The sequence below is a fragment of the Chenopodium album genome, chromosome 12 (assembly GCF_948465745.1).
Source record: "Chenopodium album chromosome 12, dcCheAlbu1.1, whole genome shotgun sequence".
NCBI lineage: Eukaryota > Viridiplantae > Streptophyta > Magnoliopsida > Caryophyllales > Amaranthaceae > Chenopodium > Chenopodium album.
The window spans coordinates 8,638,297-8,665,288 of NC_137845.1; the positions used below are offsets into that span (position 1 = coordinate 8,638,297).

Sequence of the window (26,992 nt, forward strand, 5' to 3'; positions counted from 1 at the left end):
ATCATTAGTCTATTTAAGGGAATGGATGTATCTCAGTTTAATTAAGCAAATAATATTCAACGTTTGATGGTTTTCTTGCTTCTTTATCTTTCTCTTTAATTTTGTCTTTTTATATTAAACAGTTATATCAGACTAAGATTGCTTTGGGCTGACTGATATTTATTTATCTTTCCATAGTAAATTATACTTCCTCCGTTTTTTTTTTAAATGCATCACTTCTATTTTTATAACTTTATACTATATTTTATCATTTCACTCTCTTACTTCAAACCCCACTCAACCATTTTTTTTTTATCATTTCTCTCACTTTCATGGTCCCACTAAAACAATAAAAATATTTATCCTCTCTCACATACTTTCTTTTTGAGGTCCCCATCTTACTTTTACTATAATAATTTATTCACCCACTCACAATATTATATTACTCTCCTAAAACTCTGTGCAATCCAAAGTGATGCAAATAAAAAAAAGGGAGGGAATATAAACTTTTCTGCCTTTGTAAATTTTTTAAGCTGGTTCAGTACTCTTGGATAACCTAATACCTGAATTTAGGCCTCATTCTCATGTTACAAAAGCTGTGAATATTGTGCTGCTACATAATGACACTTTAGATCAGATCAAGAGCTTTGTGTATCTTACTATGTGTACATGTACATAGTTCATCTGTAGGGTACATAATAACCATCATTTACTTGTGAAAGCTTTTGTGGGATATTGCAATGTTATTTAGATAATCAAGCCATGTGAGATGACATACAAGGTTGAAAACTTGAAAGTTGTTAACACTTGACTGACTGACCGAGAAGTGATATACTATACGTGTGTAAACTCTCCGCAAGGGCACAAAAGTAAATTTGTATGAATTAAAACTTCTTGCCTTTTTAACTTCCTGTTGAGGAGGGGTTTGTCGGGGATGGGGTTGAACTCGATATTTGAAGAAATTTCACATAGAAATTTTCATTTTTAAACCTAGATACTCCAATATAAGTATAATTCTGGTTCTGACAGAGTTTGATGCATTCTGACATCATATAACCAGTCCAAAAAGAGCAAGAGTGATTGCCTTTGTTAAATCACTTTTGGTCTGGTGTAGACTCCAGAGTAGAGCATGTTTTCACGCATTATCCTTGCAATGCTACAGAATGTGAATGGAAGATGCTTTGTACAACTAAGGGTTCTTGTGGTTTCCAAAAAGGAAAAAAAAAAAAAAAAAAACCTTTTAATAAAAGCACTATTTTGAACTTAGGGTTTTTAAAACCCTTAGTTATAAACGTATTTTACGTGAACTTATCAACCATTATCTTATTTGAACTTAGATACGGTGAATCTCTTACAAAGTGCTTAGTATGTATAATTTGGTAAGAAAGGTGAAAAAATGATGATCAAAGTTTTCTATGTATAATGTGTTTGAAGAAGGACATAAACTTGTGCAATGAAACTAAAATTAGATACCTCCTTTGTTCCTTAAAGAATGCCCCATAAAAACAGTCGCATGGACATATGATTAATTTTTTAAGTTTTGATTAGGTGAATCTAACTAAGGAGGAAATAAATAAGAACAAAAATAGAGTTGAGTGTAAAGTTACAATACTTTATGACGGTCGACGGATGACAAACTTGAATGGACAAATTAGGAAGAAAGTTAAAACAATAATTAAGGGAAGGAAGGAGCATGAAAGTGTTGTTACAATTTGTTTCATAAATAAGGCGAAGTAAAGGGTTAACAACAAGAAGCTATTAGCCTAAGTGGACTTAGAGGAAGGATAACCAGATAATGGGTCTAAGGGGCTAGCTTTTTAATTATTGGGTTGGTCAGTTTGATCTAGCCAAATGCCCATGGGGATGTACTTCACAGTTCATAATTTCCTAAAGTTCGATTCATTTGACATTTATAAGGTCTTTCATATACAATTTTTATAGTAATTGTGGTATTTGTGTTAATTAAAACTTATGATTTTATGGTTTATTAATAGTTAAGATTTTCTACTAGGTTAGTAATAATGACTATCAAGTTAATAATATATAGATTTAATTTTTGTGTTAAAAGTCAAAGTTAATTAACTAGTTAAAAAAATTAACTAATTAAGCCCAATAATATTATGCAAGTGTTTAGACAAAAAGTTTATTGGCTTAATTGGTAGAGCAATGTATATGATGTGGGTTGATGTTCAATAGCATACACAAATTGTTTTGTTGTGTTTTGGTGCCATATTATGAGAAATATATATAATGACAAATGATTAACAAACACAATTATCTTTGATTATAATCGCTTATGTTTTGTAAGATTGTAGGTGATCCAAACATTGATATTTCTTGTTAATGTTAAATATTTCTTGAATCAGGTGTTAAAATCACACAGAAAATAGGAGAAAACAGCTTAATGAGCTTACCATTAATCACATATTGATGAGCGTCATTTATGGCGCTCAATAAAGTAGTTTTCGATGCTTTTTTCTATATTTTCTCGTTTTATTTTCTTATGATTTTGCTAGTTTTCTCTTATTTTCCTTCTTTATAGCTCATTTTGGTTTTCCGTTCAGTTTTATGAGTTTTCCATGATTTTTGCTCTTAATTAGTTATTTTAGTTTAATTTCTATTCTTTTTTCTTTCTCTCTTACTTTTACTTGATTTCCTTCAAGCGAAGTTTTGGAATCTTGTTTGCCGCTCCCTTACGGATGTTTTCTCATTGATTTTAGGTTCGGAGTGTGCAAATACTTGAAGAATAAAAGGCTGCCCTCTTCGCGGGCATCACCTCGAGAGCACCGATGGTGGAGATGCACGAGAGCGCAAGGATCGACAAGCGAGCAAGGGAGGCCAAGCCACGAGCACCACAACAGGGGTGCACGCGCGCAGACCCTGCTGTCCGCGCGCACAGCTGGTCTGGTGCGTGCGCACGGGGGTGCTCCGCCTCCCTTTGCTCGATTTGTTATAAATAGCCATTGACTTTTCCTTTTTTAGGGGGAGACGACTTTATATGTATTTGAGACTTATTTTCCAGAAATAGAAGAGAGAGAAAGTAGAGAGAGAAGCTTAAGATTACTTGTTTGTACTTCAATTTCATTTTTGATTTCAACTTTGAGCTTGGATTTCATCTTCAATCAATGAAAGTTTGTGAGATTTCTTTCCTTTGAATTTACTTTGGTCGCCATATATTACCTTATAATGTCCTACATAAATAACATAATACTCCCTCCGTCTCTTTATTACATGCCTATTTCTCATTTTGCACGGGAATTAAGAAAATTAAAGATTCCTTAAAACTAATAATTGGGAGTATAAATGTGCATGTGGGGTTAGAGAGAGATAGAGAGAAAGAAAAAAGTGCGTTGTTGGAAATTAGGAGAGAGAAAGTATTGAGAACTGATGTTAAAGTACAAAAAAGAAAAAGAAAAAGGGTGACAAACATCAAAAAGAGAATAATATTGTAAAAAAAAAGTACAACCTATAAATAGAAACATACACTTAATTTTGGTCACCCCAAAAAGAAATACAGGCATGTAATAAAGGGACGAAGGAAGTAATAAACTATACGCTCATATGAGATATGACTGCCATATGTTAACTTATACCAACAAGTTGAAAGCTTTTAAATAGTTGTTTTATTATTATAATTGCAATCATGAAGTCTTTTCAGCTAGTAGCAACCTGCATGTTAAATGCACTCCGTATATGGTAGATGACTGACATATTATTTGTAAATCCTCATTTGTATTATGTCGTTTGATTTTTCTTTCTCAATTTCAAATTTTCACACTATTGCTCCAATTTTTTCTTTAAAAAAAAAAAAAAAAAAAAAGGTTAAAAAATTAAAATAGAAATTAAGAGTGAGAAGAATTTAGAGGACCAATTCAACCAAAGGATTAAGCTTATGGTTAATACCCAAGAATATGTTTTAGGTTGACTGAACTTATTTGTACTTAACTGAACTTTTTAAAACTTAATCTAGTTGTAATTTGAACTTAGGTAATCCAATTACCACTTATTTTTCCTGAACTGAACTTATCTGAACTTGTTTTTCCTAAACTAGACTTATCTCATCTTTACTTTTCTTAACTTAATTGAACTTATTAGACCGGAAATAAGTGAAATATATTGATAATAGGTTATTGCTTATTTTATGTTTCACATGAAAGAGTTTTTTTTTTATTTAGGCCTTATTAGGAGTTTATTTTGATGTTAGTTCTTTTTATTTTGTTATTAGGTGCAGTGGCCGATGAATTTTTTAGGATATATTTCTTAATTAATTTGGTTAGTAGACCGAAGATGGATTAATTTTAAAGACTATATTTACAAAATATTATCTTTACAAGTTAGGGTTAGCTTCCTAGCTGGATTATGATTGGCTCCACACAATTATCAGACTCATTGTTTTGCTTATAAATACAGCGTGGTTAAAAGTTAATAAAAATCAGATATGGTGTTTACATTATTTTGAAGAAAATAAAAATGTAAACTTATATAATTTGTGGTTTGTTAAACCTTGTCGTTGTGCTAAATGTGATTCTTGACCAAGTCTTCAAGTGCCACCTCTCAACCAATCGAGCCTTGGGTTTTTATCCTTGTTTCATTAAAGTTCATAATACATACAACTATAATATAATCACACAATAATCATATCATTAAAATTATAAGAAACGTTTAAAAACCGAGTCTTTAATTCAAAAGACTTAAACTAAATGCATAAATACATACGCATCAACATGGGCCATTTTGTTAGAGATATGATATATCGGAAAATATATATATACTATATTTTCGGATATATCATATCTCTAACACATTTAAATACATGATTAACACATTTAGATACATGGTTATATACCTTTGTCATATAAAAAGACAAAAATGGACCAATAGGTCCAACATACTTAACAACCATATATTTTTGCATGAGTAGTGTTAGCAAAGGGCATATTACCAAAGTGTAGATAGCGATCCAGGGTTTAACATGGATTGTTGTAGCATACACTGCTGCCATAAATGTCCAAAGAGTTGTATTGAATGATATTGAGAGCAAGAAGATGCAGGAATCCATTAACTTTAGTGAGTTATGCTTATTGTCAGCAGCCAGGATCCAAAGAAGACAAAATAAGACCATTGTTGATAGACACATTGTCAATATGTCAAAGAACATAAAGACCTGAAATGCTGCTTCATCAACAAGAATTGGAGTCCCTTTAGTTCTTTTATTGTCAGTTTCTTGGATTAGTCCACCAGGAACAGAAAATGCTGCTGTGAACGTTACTGTCATTAGAAGTGCTGCTATTACGCCGACCGTGTTCACATAATCTTCCATATCATCAGCAGCAACACCGTACACACTTCGATAACCTATAAATTCAGGTTCTTTATTTATAATATTACTGAACTGCAGTGAACGAAGAAATTGAGGTGAGTTATTCTTGTAGTTGAAGCAGTACATAAAAATTGTGAATCACAATACAAATAATATAATCTATAGTACACAATACAATGCCGTAAGCAATTAATTAAATAAAAACATATAAGGCACATAAATTCACTTTCTTTGTTTCGTTTTAATTACAACATTTGACTTTTTTGCATAATTCAAAAGCCCTTCAGTGATCTTCTTTAAAGATTTATACTTGTGAAAAATATATATACTCTTGCGAGTTTTTATTTTATTTTTTATTTATTTTTTTTATTTATTAAATTTAGTTTGATATACTTTTAAAATGTTGACATTTGTTAATTCTTACTACTGAAGATAATTTATTAAATACAATAATTATATATGTAAGTTGTGAAACTTTAAATGTTACAATTGATCTTAGAAAGATTTCATTATATATATGAAGTCATCTTGTTCCTAGTTTGAGGATTTTTTTTATTTGGAATGATTTTATAAAGTGTCATATAAGTAGTGGCGTAAATGAGATTTGATCCTTGAGATACCAAGCTTAATTTTTAAATAAATAAGTTCTAATAAGATTTATAAAATTTCAGTAAGTCTTGTGTATGGCCATTATTTGGTTTATAAGAGTAGTCCTTATTTTTGTATAAGTAATCTCAATTTTTTTTATTAGTAAGAGTAACTTCATTTCCCCATAAAAGTGATTCAAATTCATTATACAAGTAATATTGAGCTGTGAAAAAAAAAATAAACAACCCTATTTGTCATTTAAGTAACTCATATTCTTTTGTTTTAATTATTAGAAAAATTCTACTTATTTAAGAGAGTTCCCCATTTTTTCATTTAATTAATAACCCACATACATCATGGTAACTCATATTATTTAATTAGCTATTATAATTTGAAGGGTAGAGTTTTAAAATAGAGGAAGTGAGGAAGTAATTTTCTCCTTGTGTTTTGTAAGCCAATTGAATTCCTACTTTTGGTAACATGTATTAAAAAAATTGTAAATGAAAATGGTGGAAGTTTTAAAAAAAAAAAAAAAAAAACACTTACAAGAGGGGGAATCTCTTTAGAGGATCTTATTATATCGCCAGGAGTTTCACCAGCATCATTCTCTTGTTCTAGAAGAGCTTTCTTCTGTTCAGTATTCATATCTCCAAGAAAATGAACTGCATGATCATAGCGTCTACCTTGAATAGCCAGATGTAACGGAGTGTTTCCCTCATAGTCTTTGAATATAAGGTGATCTCTTAAATCTGGATGTGCTTTGATAAGGTGCCAAGTAGTGTATGCTGAACGTTTCACCAATAGGTGCCACAATGTCTGTCCATATTTTTCATCTGGCATAGGTGCTGCATATTGGAAATCCTTATACAATCTTGAAATCGTATCCAAATTACCATGTTGAGCTGCCCTTAAAAGAGGTGTTAGACCATTTTTGTCATAAGTATAGACCGCTTCTTCATTTGCGTTTGCCAATGCTTGTATGACTCCGCCCTCTTTTGCTAGATCCGAGTCTAATCAGCCAAATAAATAATATTGATAGCAAACGAGTTATATATTTCTTTCAATTGAAGGAAAGTAGTAGAGAAAATGTTAATTAGTGACGACTTACACAAAGAACATCCAGCTGCAAGATGAAGAGGTGTCTCATTAAGCTTGTTCCTCAACTTAGCAACAATTTTGATATCCAACTCTAATAATTTCTCCACCACCATTGCATTATGATTTACTATGAGTGCTTCATGAAGGGGTGTATTGCCTTCCATGTTTTGCACCAACCATGGCCGCTCATAATGAATTCCTTTTTTCCTAGCCTCTTCTTTATTTCTATCAAAATGGTCACAACATATCTCTAAAATCTTTGACACAAGTTCTGATTCCGATAATGAAAAAAAGCAATGATCACCTGACTCCAAAGGGACATGGATTGTGGTGTCTGGAGAATTTTGCATAAGTATATGAAGCGGAGTGTTACCGTTAATGTCTACTTGACTCATGAAAGTTGGAAAGCTTTCAAGAACTTGTTGGATGAAATCAACGAATTCAAAAACTACAATTTCAGCTCCCTCATTTATGTGCATCAATTTATGAAGGACATTCCTCCTATTGGAATCCCGTGAGAATAGGAAATTATTTCCTAAGCTATGAAGTCTTTCCTTTAAAAAGCTTATATTCACCCTCTCTATTGCTTCACATACCTCCATTGTCATTTGGTATTTCTCCATGACCGTCTGCATGACATCATATAGACAATATTAATAACATTAACTAATACAATGTTTCCTAAGATTTTAGATGGTTTTTACCTAATATTGGCCTTAAAATCTCAAGTGATGCATTAAAAAAAAACGGAGGGAGTAAATATAATGCATATGTGGGGCTATATGTGGGGCTAGGTTAGGTAGTGATCATGAAAAGCTGCATGTAAATTAAGACAATAATAATGGATTTTTTTTTTTTTTTTTTTTTTTTTTTTTAATTTGCAGCTATGGGTCATACCTCATATTGTTCCTGAATTATAGATGCAGCGGATATTCCATTATTATTTCTTATGCTCTGTTTGGTGTCGGAATCCGAAAGAACTCGCACCATGTTAAAGTTCATATTCATTGCAGCCGTGTGTAATGGTGTGTTTCCTTGGTCATCCTGATGATTCCTGAGATCAAATATTTCTGTAATCCCAAGCAAGTATTTGCCTTCTTTGTAGCTCGGTATTGTTTTCAAAAGGTGTAAGACGGTCTTGCTTGAGCCATCACACAACTCCGCAGACTGCGGGCAGTGATCAATTATGAGTTTAATGATCTGTAGATTGTATGCTGAGGTGATTGATGCAGCGTTATGTAGAGGAGTTGACCCCCTTGCATCGCGCATACATGAGACATAACTGTCTTTCTCTAGCAGAAGTTTTATCATGTCGAGATATGCCAAACATGTAGCTTCTTTTCCCTTGATAGCTACATCTATTGATTACAACAAATTAGATGCAATTATATATGTTAAAATTATAATAGAGAGATAAAAGAAGGGAAAGAATAATAAAAGTTGTATTCAATCATTTGAAACTAAAAATAAAGAACATGATCCTATGTGATCATGCTAACATTAACCCCCCACTAAACTAACCCATTACTATTATGACTCCACTAATATTAGGAGTTAACTAACCACTAACAATTTGAAGCAAATATTCCAACAAAATAAACTGCATTTGTTAGGGGACAATTTTTTTTTATAAAGTTTAGGAAATTAAAACACCAATATAGCCCGTTGGTATACATAAGGATATTCATGATCCGGATTGGTGCGATGTGGGTATGTGGCACCCAATTCATATTTTTATTTAATAAAATGATGATAAAAATTATGAATCGATTCCTTTCATATATACTCCCTCTGTCTCATAATATATGAGACGTTAGACTTTTTTTCACTATTTATGCATTAGGTTTGACCATAATTTTGTTCTAACATAATAAAAATATATTTTATTATAAATATGTTGTTAAATAGGTTTTAATATAAAGTTTCATAATATAATTTTTAAAATAATTTTCAATAATTTTTAATTATATAAAAATAAAGTCAAACTAATACATTGACATGTGTGCAAAATATATGACTGTGTCATGTATTATGGGACAGAGGGAATATTTGCTAATTATCATTTCTTATACTTTCTACCATTGATGCACGGACAAATATACATTATTTCTGTACTTTTACTTTTAATAATCATACTATTGATAGGATGATTCTTACTTAAATTTGTGAACTAATCGGATTTCTATCATATCGATCTGTAAACAAAATCTAAAGGATGTCATAGTTTGACCGTGAAGTTATATGGCTAATATGGTCTATATAGATAATCATGTAGATATTAAAATTTTCTTTATTATTTGTAGCATACTAGCTCCTATATTCTAATTGTAATTTTTTATCACCAATTTTATAATTTGCACCTACTAGGTCACTAATATCTAATTTTTTTACTAAAAAAAAAAATGCTACTTTATTTTGTAATTGTGAATAAAAATTTTAATCTTCTATTCAATCTTTGGTTTTATTGTAAAAATTACATCTATATATAGTAGAGTATAGGAATATTTTGGACTAATGTCTCTGATTTATGTGGTTAATAAATAGAAGTGAAATAAATTTGTTTTTGTCTAGCTAGTTTTTCACAATCTCAAATTATGTGTTAGAAATTTAAGTTTAAGTATTGATTTTTGAAATAATCTATAATAGTAATATTATAAGTAAAATAATAAATTTTCTATATTGTACACGCAAAATACTTCATGACTTCATCAAGGGTTTTTTTTTTTTTTTAAATTTTTTTATTAATATTTTAGGATAATCAACCTTTATACCGTAGTAGTACGTGATTACTCCGTGTGAGTATATATAATTTAGATATATATATATATTTGAAAATTAACATTTTCATAGATAAAGAGTATATGATTAACAAAATATATATGAAATTATAAAAAATTAATGTTATATAAATACACATTAAAAAGACATCTAACAAAATATATATTCATCATGACTTTGCATTGTTAATTATTCAAATATAAATTACTTAATATGTCAAACTAGAATATATTACAAAAATAAAATTGTTATATATAAAAAGAAATAGGATAAGTTCCTACTTACCAATAGGTTGGTGTATAGTTGCAAGATGAAGGGGTGTCTCTTGAGCAAAGGTCTTAACATAGACCATGTCAGGATGCATCTCTATCAAACATGAAGCAACATCAACGTTGCCATTGATAAGTGCAACATGTAATGGCATATTTCCCTTTGTATTTTGTATCCAGAGCACCTTCCCCTCTTCCTGGACCGACTCCTTCCCCTCTTCGTGGACCGACTGCCCGCACACATAGACCGGCTGCCCGTACAAATAATCAAAGATGTCCAAGTTGCCGACCTCAGCGGCAACATGGACAGGGGTGTTTCCATTCTCATTCCTTTGATTTATCAGTATATTAATGGCTTTTTTAGATATTAAGCCCTTTAACACTACTTTTATAAACTCGAATTTCTTTCGTCTAGCAGCTATGTGAAGGATGTTATTTTTGTGTGAGGTTTGTTTAAGAAAATACTCATAACTGCCACTCTCAATTTCTTTATTTCGTACATGGTTTAGGAAGTTTACATCACCTATTTTTGCGGCATTGTAAAGCTCAGTGTCCATTATTATTATCAAATTACACTGATAATTCAACAGACTCTTGCCTTTTTAAAAATTGTTTAGGTAGTTTATTACAAATGGTTTCACGTTCTCATTTTATAACAAGTAATTCCGTAACTATTACTACTTGTTACACAACCCTAGTGCCCTACTCATCACCTTTAATCCTTTGTTTTCTTTTTTAATGAATAAGCTTCCACTTTAGGAATGAATCTATAAAGGACTAAAACTATTACTTCAAGAATTTATAAATGGTGAATATGGTGTAGTAATATTCAATGATTGTTTATGGGGCAACGAATATTATAAGAGCTAAAAGCTTGGGCGGCAGACCCCATGCATGCTTAAAAGCTAAAAAGTGTTTTTTTTTTTTTTTTTTTTTTTTTTTTTTTTTTTTTTTTTTTTTTTTTTTTTAATTATTCAATCAATTTATTTTAGTATAAAGTAAATTTCTAGACTGATAAACAATTAATACTCTAAACTTGAAAAATAAATACCAAGTTTCATACTAATGACAAAATCACACTTCTTCTGTTTCAATATAATAGTCCCATTTTCATGTTTTATAGTCAAAATTTTAAAATGTTGACAAAAAACTCACATTAATATATATATATATATATATATATATATATATATATATATATATATATATATATATAACCCTTATAAAAATGGGAACTTAGTAACAGTAACTTCTGGTGTTATTACACTAACACCCCCGAATATAATGAAATTCTGAAATTGCCCTTTGAATCCTCACCGACTTTCCTACTCCCTTTGCTCTGTTTCTTCTCATCTCAGAAAAAAGGCTGAGAGTATTCAGGGGAACAAGGAGAGAGAAACCTAGAGAGAGAAAATATGTTTTCCTTCAACAGCAATGGCAATGAGCTCAAAACCACCGATCATCAATCCCTTCGATGATGGTTATGGGGCTTCGATTCTTCTCAGTGTTTCGATTTTTCCGGTTTCGGCGACGCGGTTGCTAAGGTTCCTTTCTCTTTCTTGTTCTAGGTTGAGGAAGATGATTTCCTGATCTCCAGGTATAATTATCTCTCTTCTCTCTTTCTTGTTCTAATTGATCCAATTTCATCTCTTCTCTTCAATTAGATTTTACCTTTTATGGAGTATATGAATCTTGACTCTTTTTTTGTTTGTTTATTTCTCCTTTTTTTTCCGTTTTTTTTTTTTTTTTGCTTTTTTTCTTGTCCTCCTGTTTCTCTATTTTTGCTCTAAAATAGGCGGAAGGAGAAGATGGAGCAAGGTTTGATGGACTCGAGTTTGAGGTGAATGTACTCAGGTATTATGGGATGTTCGGTCTTTTTTTCAATTTATTTAATTTCTAGAAAAATTTTCTGATATTGTTGATGTTTGTTTGTGTTTTGTGGAATTGATGGAATTTTACTTTGATTGGTTGAGAAATTTGAATTGTAAACTTCGAATTGTTTTTGGTAAATTGGCAAGTGAATTGGTGAGAGTTTTGAGTGGTTATAATGCACATTGATGAAGTGTTTTGTTGTTAGTTACCCTTTATAATGGTTATCACTTATCAACAAGTAAACTTTTTTATTTTCCCTCTATAATCAATAAACGCCCAATGCAAGAAGTCAAGAGTTGGTTCACACTGAATATCCGCCATTAATGCAACAGGGAGATCAACCAATACATTTTAAGAGACATAAAATATCTTTTCCTTTCTGGATGATCAATGTTAAATGTATGATCATTAGGAACAGGTACGGTCTTGTGCTATATTGATCTTGAAGGGGGCTCTTTTTAAAATCATTTGCTTTTTATGCAGTTGCCAATATTTTGTTTCTGGATTTTCCTGCTGGAGTTGGCTTTTCATATTCCAACACTACATCTGATTTGCTATCTCATGGAGACAAAAGAACAGGTATTACTCTGCTTTTAACATATATGACGTGGACTTTTATATTCTTTAAAAAATAGAATCATTTATGGTTGTAGACTGTTCTTTGTATGGATCTCAGCTCAGGACTCCTTGAAGTTTCTGTTGGAGTGGTTCGAACGGTTCCCACACTATAAGAGGAGATAATTTTACATTTCAGGAGAAAGCTATGGAGGTATTCCTTATATTTGGGTTTATTTGCACCGTTATTGTTGAATTCGGTTTGGAATTTTGTTTATTATTATGTGTTCTTATGTTAAATCAACTGAAGTAACTTCTGATCTTCTCTCTCCATTGAAGCAGCTTAACAGGTAATTTGTTGATTCTTCGATGCCGTTATCTCTGATCTCCAGGTATTATTTTCTCTCCTTTCACTTTTGAGTTCTAATTTTAATTAGTATTATTAATTTGGTTGGGGGGGGGGGGGGGGGGGTTGATTAAGATCTAAGTTTAGTGTGATTATGACTAATTTTATAGTTGTAATAGGGTTGAGTTAGTGATGCTTGTGTTATTTTAGATTTCTTTCTTACATTCAATAGTATTGATAATCTGTTTTAAATTTGGTTGAAAATTTGCTATTTATTTTATTACCTTTTGTTCTTCTGAGGTTGGTTTACTGTTCTAGAAAATAGGAATATACGTGTCAATGAATAAGTGAAATGTTAAAGTTTGAATCTATTTGATTGTTGTGTTTGTAGGATTTTGTATAGGTTGTATGCAAATGCCTTTTATATTTTTTAATGCACAGTTGCTCAAATCTATCAGCCCAGCCCAACTGAGTTGTAGTTCTCGGTCTCTCGCTTGCTCGCCTGCTTCGTTAAGTTCTAGGGGAAAAAGAGGAGGAGATCGAGAAGATCAAAGATAATCTCAGAGAAGCTTGAACTCTGTGAGTGACTTCGTGCTTTTATGCGAAATAGAAATGTTACCAGAAACCTAATTCTAATAATTGTGATCCCTGCCTAGACGATTGTTTGGCTAATCAATGAATTTGAGATCCAATGTATTGATCATTCTTTATATTGAGTTGTGGTTGTTGGATTAATGTTAATTTGTTTTCTATTGTGCACCCCTTAACACTGATAAGAGCCCTTTTCAGAGAACATTTGTGATTCAGGTACCTTTTTAATGCCTAGGTAGCTTTTTTGTTTTTGCCTATGTGCTTTGCTTTAGAAGGCTTCTTTTAAGTAATGCTCAAGCGGCTAAGCTTATGAAAATATGCAAGAAGCAAGGAGCTGTCTACTTAGGGGGACTTTTCCTTTTAAGCTTATTCTAGGCATTGATGGTTGAAAATGAATTCAAATTTGTCATCCCCACTTTGCTAATTATCATTTGTGGCTATGTGTTACATAGTATGTTTATATACGCTTGTTTTACGATTTACGAACCTCCTTTATCATATTTACTTACTATTTATTTTCTATTGCAAAGAAAAGATGGAGTAGGATAACAAGGTATAGTGTTGAGAGGACCATCCCAAATTTTCATTGGCTATGCCTATAGCAAAAAAAAATAAATAAATAAATAGATTTTAACGATTGCGATGTGTTTTGGTTAAGAAATCTACTAATCCTAGAGTAAAAAAGAAAATATTTTATTTATTTAATATATTTGTGTAACTATCTTTTAGAGTAAAAAAGAAAATAGATTTTAACATTTTGTTTATTATGAATTAAATTTTTAGAAATGGGTGTAGACTATAGAAACAAACAAAAGGGATAAAGCACATAGAAGGCTGATTATATAGGGGGGAGAAGAGCAGAAAATAGAAGTGTGATTGTGTGAAGATTATATTGGGGCTTACATATTAAATCAAATATTACAAGTATCCTTATCAAGCTTAAAGAAAGAATTTATAGACTTGCATATTTCAGAACATTTAGACTAATATGAATGCTATAATAATTAACTTTGTTTTTTCCTTCATTGTTTCATGAAGATGGTTGGGCTTTATAGTTACTTTGATGCATGTCCTTAACAATAAAATTAAAGCTATAGAAAAAATGAAGTTAATTACTTTTATCTATTTTCATGTTGAGATAATTTTAAGTATAGTCATGCGCAGGAAATCTTTGGAGTGCCAAGATGCTTCTCTGGTTCTTTATAAATTCCCATCCCCCCCCCCCTCCTTTTTTTTCCAATTCTAGAATATTGCTGTTAGTGGGTTTTATGAATTGGTTTTGGGTTTGTTTCTTAAGATATACTGCTTTGGTAAAACCTCTCATCTTCTTATGCTTTGCTTTATACAGTACATTTATATTTAGATTAGAGAAATTGGCAGCACATTATTCTTTTTAGCAAGCATGATAGATAATGAACTTGGTTATTGCTTGTATATGTTATGCCTTTTTGGTTAGTTATTGGCATGCATTTTCTTATGGCTGCTCGCACAGGCTCTCATGGGAAGACCCACAATTTTCTGTAGAATGCTTATTGTGTGATTTCTTATAGTATGCTACAGTTGTCTTTTGGAACATTTAGATGTCGGGATATGCTCTACTTATTATTTGTCTTGCAGCTGGTTGTATTAATGTGATTAATATTTTAATCGAAAAATGTATCTATAGTAGTTAACATTAGTATTATCCAAAGAAGAAATTAATATTGGAGGTAGTATAGGATATCGATAAAGAAAGTTCAACAATACAAATTTTTAATTAGAATGCATGTGTGTGTGTGTTTTTTTTTTTTTTTTTTTAAAAAAAATTTATTTATTTTTATGTGAATCCACTTGCAGCTCCACCACTTGGCCCTGGTATCCATTCTATGGTGGATGGGGTTGGTCACTGTTTTCATTTTGTACCTCAGGCCCAAGTGTAGCAGTTGGCATTGGTGGTGGATTTGACCTCCTTGTCTTGGTCATGGTTATTGGAGCGGTTTCAGCTGTTGTTTGGAGGTTACTTAGACCCAGCTGTTGTTTGTAGATGATTATTAGAGCAGAAGATAGACAACCAAAGGACTCTATGAAGTTAATGTATTTGTGTCTGACTGATGTTTTGCTACTCAAATAGGCAAATTACATTGTATGTAGGTGTAATTATTCCTGAAATCCGATAATATCCAAAGATTATAAAATACGAGTATTTTTTTAATTCCAATGTTTTGACTTTTATTTCTTTGAGATGAGCTCCTAAAAGAGGATTATAGGCATACAAATCCATACCTTTCGCAAGGCATTTCCAATGCACTCATATATTCTTATTTTCGTTTTTCCCTTGTATACATACGAGTATTTTCCATGCAACTTATCTTATTTGTAAAAATGCTTACCTACTTATAACACAACTATTCCTATTATAAATAATGATATAAAAAAAATAAAAGTTATATAAATAAGGTTTTGAGAGTCAATTTGGACCTTTGAGAGTTTAGTTTGTAGTCAAAATTGGCATAAAATTAACAAAAAACTTCAGCTTGCATAATAAAAATACCTCATGTGTTGAATTGTTCTACCCATAAAATAAAAGTTAGAGAGGAGGATGGGAGTAAGAAGGTAGTGGTGATAAGGATAAGTTTAAATTTTAAGTCTGCTTTTTGGAATATCTTGACTTTATAGTATGCTTTAAGAGTAACATTTTAGGGATATTATTACAGAGAAAAGTATTAAAGATATAGAGTAGCATCCACTGTATCCACTGCATAGGTATAAAACTACTAAAATTATTAATCAAATTTCAAATGCTCTTACATCTATCAAATTATATGATCAAATTAAAAGATTGATGTGATTAGTTATTTGATATAATCAGCTAAGCTAATTAGATGACTAGATGTGATCAACCTAACATATATAGTATGGTTATATCATGTTTCTTAAATGGATTTTTTTTAAAATTGTATCAGGATTACAACAACCAAGATGTTTTTCACCAGAGTTCTATTCAACGTGTCCTTTCACAATTCTTATCTAGGCTTATTATATAATAGTCTAATATTTGTATATTCTTGTAAAACTATTTAAAATTAAGGTTGATTATTGTCTCAATATTTGCCTTCAACTTAATCATAGATTTTTCTTGTAAGCACACCATAAACAAGTAAGATGGAGAGATGAGTCAAAAGAAAACATATACTTCGTATAGTATATTTTGTTTTAAATTTATAATCATATATAGTATATTTTGTTTTAAATTTAATCATATATAGTATATTTTGTTTTAGATTTATAATGATGTCGTCTTTAAGTAAGATGTTCAAAAGAAAACAACATACAATTCAATAACGACCCTAACACCTTGATTATATGTACATATGTTTAAATTTTGATAAATTAGTATGTTTTGATTAAATATTTAAACAATTACAATAACTACGGACACCACTAAAATAACTTAACATTTGTAGCACTACATAGTACACAAACATTTTACAAGGATCATGCTAGATCCATCAATAAGTGCTCTTTTAAAAAAAAAAAATTGTCTATATAACCATAGTAGTAATTAGCTTTAAAAAGAGATGGGGATGGAGGGAGATGGGAAGAGAGAGTGAGAAGGAGAAGGAGAGGATGAGAGAGGGATAGAGGGAGATAAGGGAGAAATAGGAGTGAGGGAGAGAGGGGGGAAGGAACCTGGGAAAACAAGGGTCAAGAGATAGAACGCGGGTCGAAAAAATGACAGAGCGTGCCGGAAGAAAGAGCCAAAGGGAGGATCGGAGAGAGGAGGTCTAGAAGACAGTGAAAGAAAGTAGGGCCATGAGAGAGGAGTTAGGAGAAAAGAGAAAGAGGGATAAAAGAGGGAGAGATGAGTCAAAACAGAAAGCAGTTACACAAAAATAGATAAAAGGGCCTAGAGAGAGCGGGGAGGTGGGAGAGAAAAAGAAATATGGGGCACCGAAAGAAAGAGAGAGATCGAGAAAAGCTAAGAAAGATAAAGAGGCCAAGGGTAGAAGGACAACAAGTGCAATACTTCGTATAATTTTTTAAAGCCTTTTTAAAGATATAATAAGGACAAGAAGGATTACAAAAGAAAGGGAGATTAAGAGAAAGAGTTTCGGCTAAAAGAAGAAATGAGTTAGACGGAACAAGGAGACAAGGCCAAGGGAAGGGAAAGAGAAGACGGGCTGAAAAAGAGACAGAGCAAGTCGAGAGGGAAGGGGAGAGCGAAAGGGAGGACGCGATAGAGGAGGTCCAATAGAGAGGAAAAGATAGAGGGACTATGAGATAGGAGTAAGGGGAGAGAGAGAGAGAGAGAGAGAGAGAGAGAGAGAGAGATATGCCTAAGAGAGAAAGAAAGAACGAGAAAGAGGACTAAGAGAGGGAAGGAGAGGTCAAAAGAGAAAGAAATAGAACGATAAGAGACAAAAGGGCCTTGAGAGAAAAAAGAGAGAGGGGGGGCTAGGAGAGAAAAAGAGAGGTGGAGGTAAAAAGAAAGAGAGATGAAGAAAACTGGGAAAGATAAAGAGGTTGAGGGGAGAAGGAGGATTGAGAGGGAGAGAGAAAATGCAACCTATAATTTTAGGGCCTTTTTAAAGATGGAACATGAACAAAAGAGATTAGAAAAGAAAGAAAGATGGTGAGAAAAAGAGCTTCGGCCAATAATAGAAGGAATGAGTAAAAGGGGAGAAATGCGGCATATATATATTTCAAAGCCATTAAAAATAAAACATTTAAAAAAGGAAACGAAGAGACAAGACCAAGGAGAGAGAGAGAGAGAGTGTGTATAGTGTCACTTCATTCCAAAACAACTTAACTCATCTCGCTCTTACTTGATTCTTTTCTTTTCTTCCTTATTAACATCCTTTTGTAATCTCTAACTAATACTTCGAACATCATTCATCAACTTTTGCTAGCCATGATCGATCAAGATACCGATCCAACCAATCTAGATGAATGTTGTACTTAATCATTGCCCTTTCTTTGCAACTAATAACCTTGATGTTAGAAGAACACCCTTCAATATTGTCTTTCATGAACAAATTAAAGTCAAGAATGAGAGAAATAGTTGTAATGTACAACTCACACAGGTTTTAGTGCTTAATAATGTGCTTAATAATGAACGCTAAAACAGAATTACGTATAGAAATGTTTGTCAATAAAACAGGAGCTAAATAGCATGTAAACTTATGTATTTTGTGAAGGGTCTTCCCATTCACCTAAATTCTTCATCTTCTACTTTCATAGCAACATATTTTAAAATAGTCAACACATTGATCTATTTGCCAAATGAGTGCATTCTCATAAACTACATTTTCAAAACAACAATCCAATTCTATATCTTTTACATTTAATTCATTTTACATAACCTTAATCTTTAATATTGCATTTTCTTTTTATTACTCCTTTTTATCACAGTCATTTTAAAATAAAGCTATTCGAAATTTATTTAGGTAATAAGAAATCGTATTGCGTTTTAAAATAATATCTTAAACAATGGTATAATTTAATTCAAATCAATTCTAGATAACTTCACTTTTAATAATTGTTTTTTCATAGATATTTCCCCATAGAAAGCTTATTACTACTCCTTGTTACAAATTCATGTTTCCTTGCAATTATTAAACCCGAACACAACAACGAATATTACAAAACCCAAACAATACCACGATATTTACATATCTTACCGTCGGGGGGCACGCGCGTAGCGCGTGCTCCAACGACTAGTATATTAAAATATAAGCATGTAAATTTTTTGTAATTTTTGTTGATATATATAGTTAAAGACATTGATCGTCATAATTACATCTTAAAGACCATACAAATTTAAAATCAGACAATCAAATTGAGTTGGAAGGAGTAAGACAAATATTTGATATTAGTTATATATTAGCGATCCCTAATAAAGTAACGAGTGTTTATTATCACCTTGAATAATCGTGTGAATAAAAAATATTATCAAATATATTTAAACATGATCTTTAATTTTTTTTTTGTTTTTGTTTTAATGAATAAGCTTCTGACTTTAGATTTTTGAGCAGCTAGCTGCTTAGGGCCTGTTCTCTTCAGCTCTAGCTTCAGTTCACTTCCTAATTTCCTTCTCTCATAAACAGTTCAGTTCAGTTCAGTAAATGAGAACAGACCTTTATTTTTACCTTCTTTAAATTAAAGGGATGCGAATTCCCTCATTAAAGTGGTGGAAATAATCTCTTTTCCACCTTTTATGCTCACTCAATGCAATGCGATACCTTGCACATACTTTCCCACGCATTACACGATTTGAATTAATAAGAAAAAATAATGTAGTATTCATTATTGTCTAATTAAATTAGTTTGAGTTTATTGATCATTCAAATTTAGTTTAATAACACGATGGCCTGGTGATCTATGTGAAATTCTACAAACAAATTATAGTATTATTATTTTATATTTGTATAATAGTTAGAGTTTTTATTAAAAAATAAAAAATAAAAAAAATAATAATAGTTAGAGTTTGATTAGTATGGCTTTTATTGCATGCATAAAATTTATCTATGGCTTTGGTTGTCTGTGTGGTGGTGGCGGCGGTTATTGTTGGCGGTGTGGTGGCAAATGATGGCAAGTGTAGCGTACTTAGTCTACCCTGCGACTAATCTTCAACAAAAGGGTATACTACGATTGCATGCCTAACACATTTCAATTCTTCTAACAATCTAGCATGAAAACATCATAAATTCTGAAAATTGGATAGTACACCAGGGGTGTACCATGTGCATTGTGCACCCAATAAATAAAAAAAGGCGAAAATAACATATTTGGTTGAACAAATAACATACCGTATTTGACAAAGAACATACCTATATATGTTTGATAATATGTTCTTTTATACTTATGTTCTTTAATATATATTGATTAAACATGTTTTTTGAGTTTCAATAATACAAAGTATGTTATTTGAATTTGGCTCATATATTCTTTGAATTTGGCTAGTATGTTCCTTGAGGTAATGAGTGACGCACACATTGTATTTTATTTTATTTTATTATTATCATATATATTTAAATTATTTTTATTATCGTATGTTCTTTGAGTTTGATTAGTGTGTTCTTTAGGTATGAACTATATGTTCTTTACATTATAACTTATGTTCTTCTAACATATGTGATTTTGAATTTTAAATTTTGAAATTTCATTTGAAAATGAAATCTTGAAATATTTTTAGTTGAATTGAAAATGATTTTTGAGAGTGAAAATTAAAATTATTATGGAAAGTTGAATTTTTAGAGAAAGAAAAAACTATTTTTGGGGAATTGATATCTGTGGTAAAAAAACATTATGTTAATGTGTAATTTTTCATGAAATTTTAATAAAGTTTTTATTATGTTCTTTTTGTAATGTCTTTATGTTCTTTTGGAATGCATATTCTTTGTCAAACACAAACATATTCTTTGTCAAACACTTATATGTTCTTTTTGAAACACCTATATGTTCTTTCCGCCTTTTTTTTTTTATAACTAAGTGCACCATGTGCATGGTGCACCCTGGTGCACAGATTAAATATTAATAAATTCCCTCTTTTTTTAAAAAAAAAGTGAAAATTTCTTCAAATGTATGTATTTGTGGCTTTTTTAATGTCCCACATGTGATCATTCAACATTCATCATCTTTTAATATTCTTTGCTGCAATTATAGTAATGGAATAATGGTTCAACATCATTCTTTATGTGTTTGTTTTTAATGTACTTTACAAACCGTCAAACTAAAGATCTATGGAGTATAGTATAGTTTACAGTTTAACACCTTAATTTTTTTTTTTTGAAGGAACAGTTTTACACCTTAATTAATCGTGAATGTTCCCTTTAATTTTACATGTAGCAACATATAATACTTTATAGTGAAATATTTTATGAAATATGGCTCAAAATCTTGCTTGATAACATTTGTAACACTCCCACATTTCATGAGCTCAGAGTTGTTACCACATGCATATTTAGGATCAACATATAATTTCTCCTCGCTCTTGCACAATTGAAAAGAAAAACATTAAGTCGTACACTCTTAAATAAACCTAATTCAAATTAATTATTAGGGACCATTAATAATAGAGATAATATGATCATTTAATTATTAATAAAAAAAAGTCATTATATTAAAATAATAATCGTTATCTTATTAAAATAAAAATCATCATGTTATTATAAAGGTTGTCATAAGAGGTTAATTTTTTTTTAAAAAAATGAAAGTCACTATGAGAAAATTGGGATCAAATTATTCAACATAACGTCAGTAGCGAGTTTATTGTAAAACAGACCCACACAAGTTTTTTCAATTAAGTCGTGATTGGATCAATCTATCTTCTTTTTATTTTGGACTATTTTACTATTTGTTGATACGGAAAAAGTATATATATGACACATGACATGTAATAATAATAATTAAAAAAAAATATTACAAGAAGTAAATATTAAAATTTGAGAAACATGAGCATTGGAAAATAGTTTGACACACAAAAAAGTGATTTAGGCACACCATTGTGGGAGTACATTATTCTAAGCTCCTCCCACATAGAAATGCGCCAATATCTATAATAGGTGTGTCATATCAATTTTTATACGCATTATATCGTGTAGTAATATTCAATATTCATTTTTGACCAAAGAATATTACAAGAGATAAAAGAATGGTATTGCATGTGTTTACAAAGAAAAGAATAAAAAAAAAGGCCAAAACTTAATTGAGGTTTATAAACTTTTCATCTAGGTAGGTTTGGCATCATCTAGTGAAAAGCATTTTTTAAAGTTAAAAAAAAAAAAAAAAAATTTGTACCAAAATGTGTATAAGCATTTTTTAAAAGTAATTTTTTTTTTTTAAAAAAAAAAAAAAAGAGAGAGAGAGAGGGAGAGAGAGGAAATTGTATCATATTTGTGTATAAAAATTGTATGTAATGAACTAATATTTATTTATGAAGGGATGTAATATCACTAATATGTAATGAACTAATGACTAAATGATTGTATGGTAGTCATTGTTAAAATCACTATGGAAAAATGAAAATGGCCACCTGTTCAAAACCCTCCTATGTCACCGGTTTTGAACCAGTGGGCATTTGAGGGATGCCAAAAATGAAAAAAAATGCCACCGGTTCAAAACCTGGCAATTCTTTGATTTGGCACCGGTTAAACGGTGGCAATTCTTTACTTTTGGCACCGGTTAACTAGTGGCAATTATGCAATAAAAAATAATTTATTTTTTATTTTTTATTTTTTTCACTTAAAAATCAGGATACACTTAAATATAATCATAATATACATAAATTACATATATATTCATCAATAAATTGTTAATTTACAATTAAAAAAAATCATTTTTCAAATCTGCAAAAAAATTAAAATAAAATTGTAAATTAACAAAAAAATTAAATCTGTAAAATAAAAAAATAAAAAAAAAACCACCCACAACCCACGACCAAACCACCTAAAACCACCCACTAGCCATGAAAAACCACCCAATCACCTACCAAAAACCACCCACCAGCCACGAAAAACCACCCAATCACCCACTATAACGACCAAACCACCCCACCACCCACCTAAAACGACCGAACCACCCCACCACCCACCTAAAACCAGCACACCAACCACCTAAAACCATCGCCTCCGCAAGTAACAACCCAAAAATTAACAAAAACAGAAAAAATGAAAAAAAAAAACAAAAAGACACATACCTTCATTCGACCACACAAAACCTTGAAATTGGGTTTACGTTTTCATGGTCGAATTTGACCTAAAAACCTATGGTTTTATCACGAGGAGAGAAAAAGTGCAAAAATAAGCGGAGGGTGTTGTTGTTAATGTCGGTCTTGGTGGCGACGGTGGTAGTGGCGGTGGTGGTAGTGGAAAGAAGAGGAGGACGATGAGAGAGAAGGAGATCGCCGAGAGAGGAGAGAGAGGGGTGAGACGAGAGAGTAGGAGAGAGAGGGGAGATCGCAACTAGAGGAGTGAGAGCAGGAGAGAGGGGAGAGAAGGAGGAGAGAGGCTGTAGAGAGGAGAGAGTTAGCATTAGGGTTTATAAAGGGGGGCGTTTTTTTTTAAACAAAGCCACTAGTTCAAAACCGGTGGGATTAATATTTTCCCCACCGGTTCGGTTTGAACTGGTGGCAATACCCTTCCCTCAAAATCCCGCCCATTTTTCCCCATTTTTTCCCCACCGGTTTTTAAAAAACCGGTGGCCATTGCTCGGCTCCAATCTCTATTTTTCTACTAGTGAATGACTACCACTATACTCAATTTTGATTGACTGATTTTCTATTTAGTACTTTCGATTTTTTTTAGTTGCAATGGGGTATTATTTGAGAGATATAAAATATTCCAAAGTTATAACTAAAAAAAATCAGAGGTAGTATTTTTTGTTGGTCAAATTTATAATTTTGCTGAACATGGCCTGAATTCAATTCAATTGATTCTAAATTGTGTAAAAGTCTAAAGCTTACTAAGAAATTAAGAAATTTAATTAATTGTGTCCCGATTTGGAACTAAATCTTTTTTTTTCTTTTGTATAATGGAATTACAGAACTAAACATTAGTGAAAATATTATATCCATAGACGATCGTTAACTCATTATTACATCCAAGTTAGAATCTTTACCAAAGTGATGGCCTGGATCATCGCTTAGTTTAATTTGTTATAGTTTCCCTTTTTATTTCAATGGATCCTAAGATTGATTTTCATCACTCGGCCGCCTTTGTAACTCTTTAAATGCCCCAAAAAAATAAAAATCTTAAACATTACGATCCCTTGAAAAATAAAATCTTGCTCATTATGTAAGAAAATGAGCAAGTAAGGTATCCAGCTAGGAGTATAAATAAAGATGGGAACGTAAAACCAATTTAATAGGGAAGTCAATTAAAACTCACATTTGTATTTTGAGTTGCTCTTTTACCAAAAAAAAAAAAAACTATAGTTTCATTTCAGCAATGAAAAACAAAATGGGAGACACGGAAAACTTAGGAAACAGCATGGAGGTGATGGATAGTAAGCTTCGCGATGCTGCCATGGAAAGCAACCTGGTAAGCTTCGTGGAGGATGCACGAAAAAATGAAATAGAAAGTGGCTTAAGTGAAGAGTACTTTCTGAGTCAAACCGAAGATATAGAAAATATACTTCACTTAGCGATCAGATATGAGCAAAAGGATTTCATAGAAAAAGTTGTAAAGGGTGAGTTATTACCAAAAGCTATAACTGATCAGCTGATTAAGCAACAGGACAAGGTTGGGGACACCCCTCTTCATGATGCGGCAAGGGTGGGCAACTTCGACATATTCAAGATGGTCCATGAATATGATCATAACCAGGCAATGGTCACAAATAGATATGGCAACTGGCTAGTGCAACCAACAATTAGAAAGATACGCCTTTTCATGTTGCATCAAAAACTACAAACATATATATTAGCCTATTTAACTGTGCTGATGCATTTACCATCATTGTATTAATCATTCCCCATGTATTGTATATTTCCCTAGACACTATGTCTGCTATACTTCCCTAGGTACTTTGTATATAAAACAATACTATGCAATAGAATGAGGCAAGGATTACATTCCTACATGGTATCAGTCTAGGTCATTCTCTCTGACTTTTCATCTCCTCTCTTCTCCCTCTCGTCACTACCATGGTGAACGAACAGCCCAAAACCACTTCTTTTCACCCTGCTTGTGCAGTCAATAATATAAAAAGCCTCATTCCTATCACATTGGAGATGAAAAAGGGACTCTACTCTTCGTGGGCTGAACTATTTAAAATACAAGCACGTGTGTACGATGTTATCGACCATATTCTGCCACCAGACGACAAAGAGGAACCAGCCGACCCTGCTCTTTGGATTCGTCTCGATGCAATTGTGCTTCAATGAATATACGACACGATATCTAATGACCTTCTCCAAACAATTCTGGAACCCGATTCTACTGCCCAACAAGCTTGGGAACGTCTTCGTGACATCTTTCTCGATAACAAGAGCTCTCGTGCGGTTCAATTGGAAGGAGAATTCTCCACTATTGACATGAAAGATTTTCCAAACATCTCCTCTTACTGTCAACAGGTTAAGATGGTCGCAGACCAACTCGCAAATGCCGGAGCACCAGTCAACAACCAACGCCTTGTGCTCACCTTAATCCGTGGCCTCCCCAAGTCATACGACAGTGTCGCTTCAATCCTGCATCAGACCGACCCCCTGCCTTCCTTCTACAAGGCCAGATCTATGCTCACCTTAGAAGAATCACGTCTCGCAACTCAAGCCGCAAGCGAGGCTATCTGTGCTGGTTCCGCTCTCATTACTTCTGAAAATGAATCGGCCTCCTACCACACCGATAATTCTCAATCTCATGAGACCAACCATCCGTCGAACAATTCCGGAAACAGGGGAAACAGGGGACATGGCCGCGATGGTCGCAATCGCGACGGGGGCGGTCGTGGTTGTGGCCGGAACCACAACAACAACAACCGCAGCGGTAATAACTCAAACTAAGGCAACAATTGGCAGACCTGGCCTCAATGGTCTCAATACCCACCATGGGCTCAATGGGGACAACAGCCCTAGGCGGTGCCGCCGTGCCCGTACCCAACTTCACCATGGCCCAGGCTTGCTGGGCCTCATCAACAAGGAGTGCTTGGCCCACGACCCCAACAGCAGCAAGCCTATTTTGCTCAAGCTTCTTCCATCGCAAGCTGCGCTCCAACCGACATCGATGCTGCTCTCCACACTCTCTCCCTCACACCACCGGACGACAGGTGGTACATGGACACCGGTGCCACCTCCCACATGACATCTCAATCAGGTACTTTCTCGTCTTACTTTAATTTGAGCAATCAATGAAATATAATTGTTGGTAACGGGCATGCTATTCCAATTTGGGGTGTTGGTTGTACCTCTCTTCCCTCTCCACATACCCCTTTCTCTTTAAATGGTGTCCTTCATGCCCCAAAGCTTATTAAAAATCTTATTTCTGTAAGAAAATTCACTTGTGATAATTGGGTTTCCATTGAGTTTGACTCGTTTGGGTTTTCTGTGAAGGACCTTTCGACAGGAACAACTCGTATGCGATGTGATAGCTCCAGTGACCTTTACCCCGTCTCCACCGCCACCTTTTCCACCACCTCACCTTCCTCCTTTGCTGCTCTCTCTCTCCATCAATATGGAACGCACGACTCGGGCATCCTGGCAAAAATATTTTACAGTCTGTCTAAGAAAAATTTTGTTGATTGTAAAAGAAATTTGAACAATTCTATTTGTGTTTCATGTCCTCTTGGTAAACTTGTTAACCTGCCATTTTTTTACTCACATTCTACTACTTGTATGCCTTTTGATTTGGTCCATAGTGACTTTGGACATCTCCTAAATTAAGTTCTGCGGGCCATCTTTATTATGTGTTGTTCTTGGATGATTTTAGTAATTTTTTGTGGACTTATCCTATATGTAAAAAATCCCAAGTGCACTCATTCTTTCTCCAATTTCGTGCTTATGCTAAAACTCAATTTGAAAGAGAAATCAAGTGTTTTCAATGTGACAATGGAAAAGAATATGATAATGGTCCTTTTAGAATTTTTTGTGAGCAAAATGGCATGGTCTTTCGATTTTCTTGTCCT

The 26,992-nt window shown here is 32.5% G+C and overlaps 1 protein-coding gene and 2 long non-coding RNA genes across 3 annotated transcripts; 2 read left to right on the top strand and 1 right to left on the bottom strand.

Annotated features, from left to right (window-relative positions):
* Positions 1-4,750: 4,750 nt before the first annotated feature.
* On the bottom strand, positions 4,751-10,589 carry LOC145570789 (uncharacterized). The gene is made up of 5 exons (XM_081629928.1): positions 10,049-10,589; positions 7,883-8,343; positions 6,996-7,614; positions 6,434-6,897; positions 4,751-5,371 (listed from the first exon to the last, which is right to left on the bottom strand). Exons 1-5 carry the CDS (start codon positions 10,587-10,589, stop codon positions 4,751-4,753), a joined length of 2,706 nt encoding a protein of 901 aa, XP_081486054.1.
* An 816-nt stretch (positions 10,590-11,405) lies between these two features.
* Positions 11,406-12,623, top strand: LOC145571885 (uncharacterized). Its single transcript, XR_014096644.1, has 4 exons — positions 11,406-11,629; positions 11,828-11,886; positions 12,388-12,483; positions 12,581-12,623. It is a non-coding gene; the product is annotated as an uncharacterized LOC145571885 (long non-coding RNA).
* A 703-nt stretch (positions 12,624-13,326) lies between these two features.
* LOC145571886 (uncharacterized) lies at positions 13,327-15,521 on the top strand. The gene is made up of 2 exons (XR_014096645.1): positions 13,327-13,384; positions 15,233-15,521. It is a non-coding gene; the product is annotated as an uncharacterized LOC145571886 (long non-coding RNA).
* Positions 15,522-26,992: the final 11,471 nt, after the last annotated feature.

Coding starts and splice junctions, on each gene's coding strand:
- LOC145570789 (XM_081629928.1), bottom strand. CDS start 10,589: ATGGACACTGAGCTTTACAATGCCGCAAAAATAGGTGATGTAAACTTC. Junction 6,898..6,995: donor TGCAGCTGGATGTTCTTTGT/GTAAGTCGTCAC, acceptor TTGGCTGATTAG/ACTCGGATCTAGCAAAAGAG. Junction 5,372..6,433: donor CTAAAGAGATTCCCCCTCTT/GTAAGTGTTTTT, acceptor CGTTCACTGCAG/TTCAGTAATATTATAAATAA.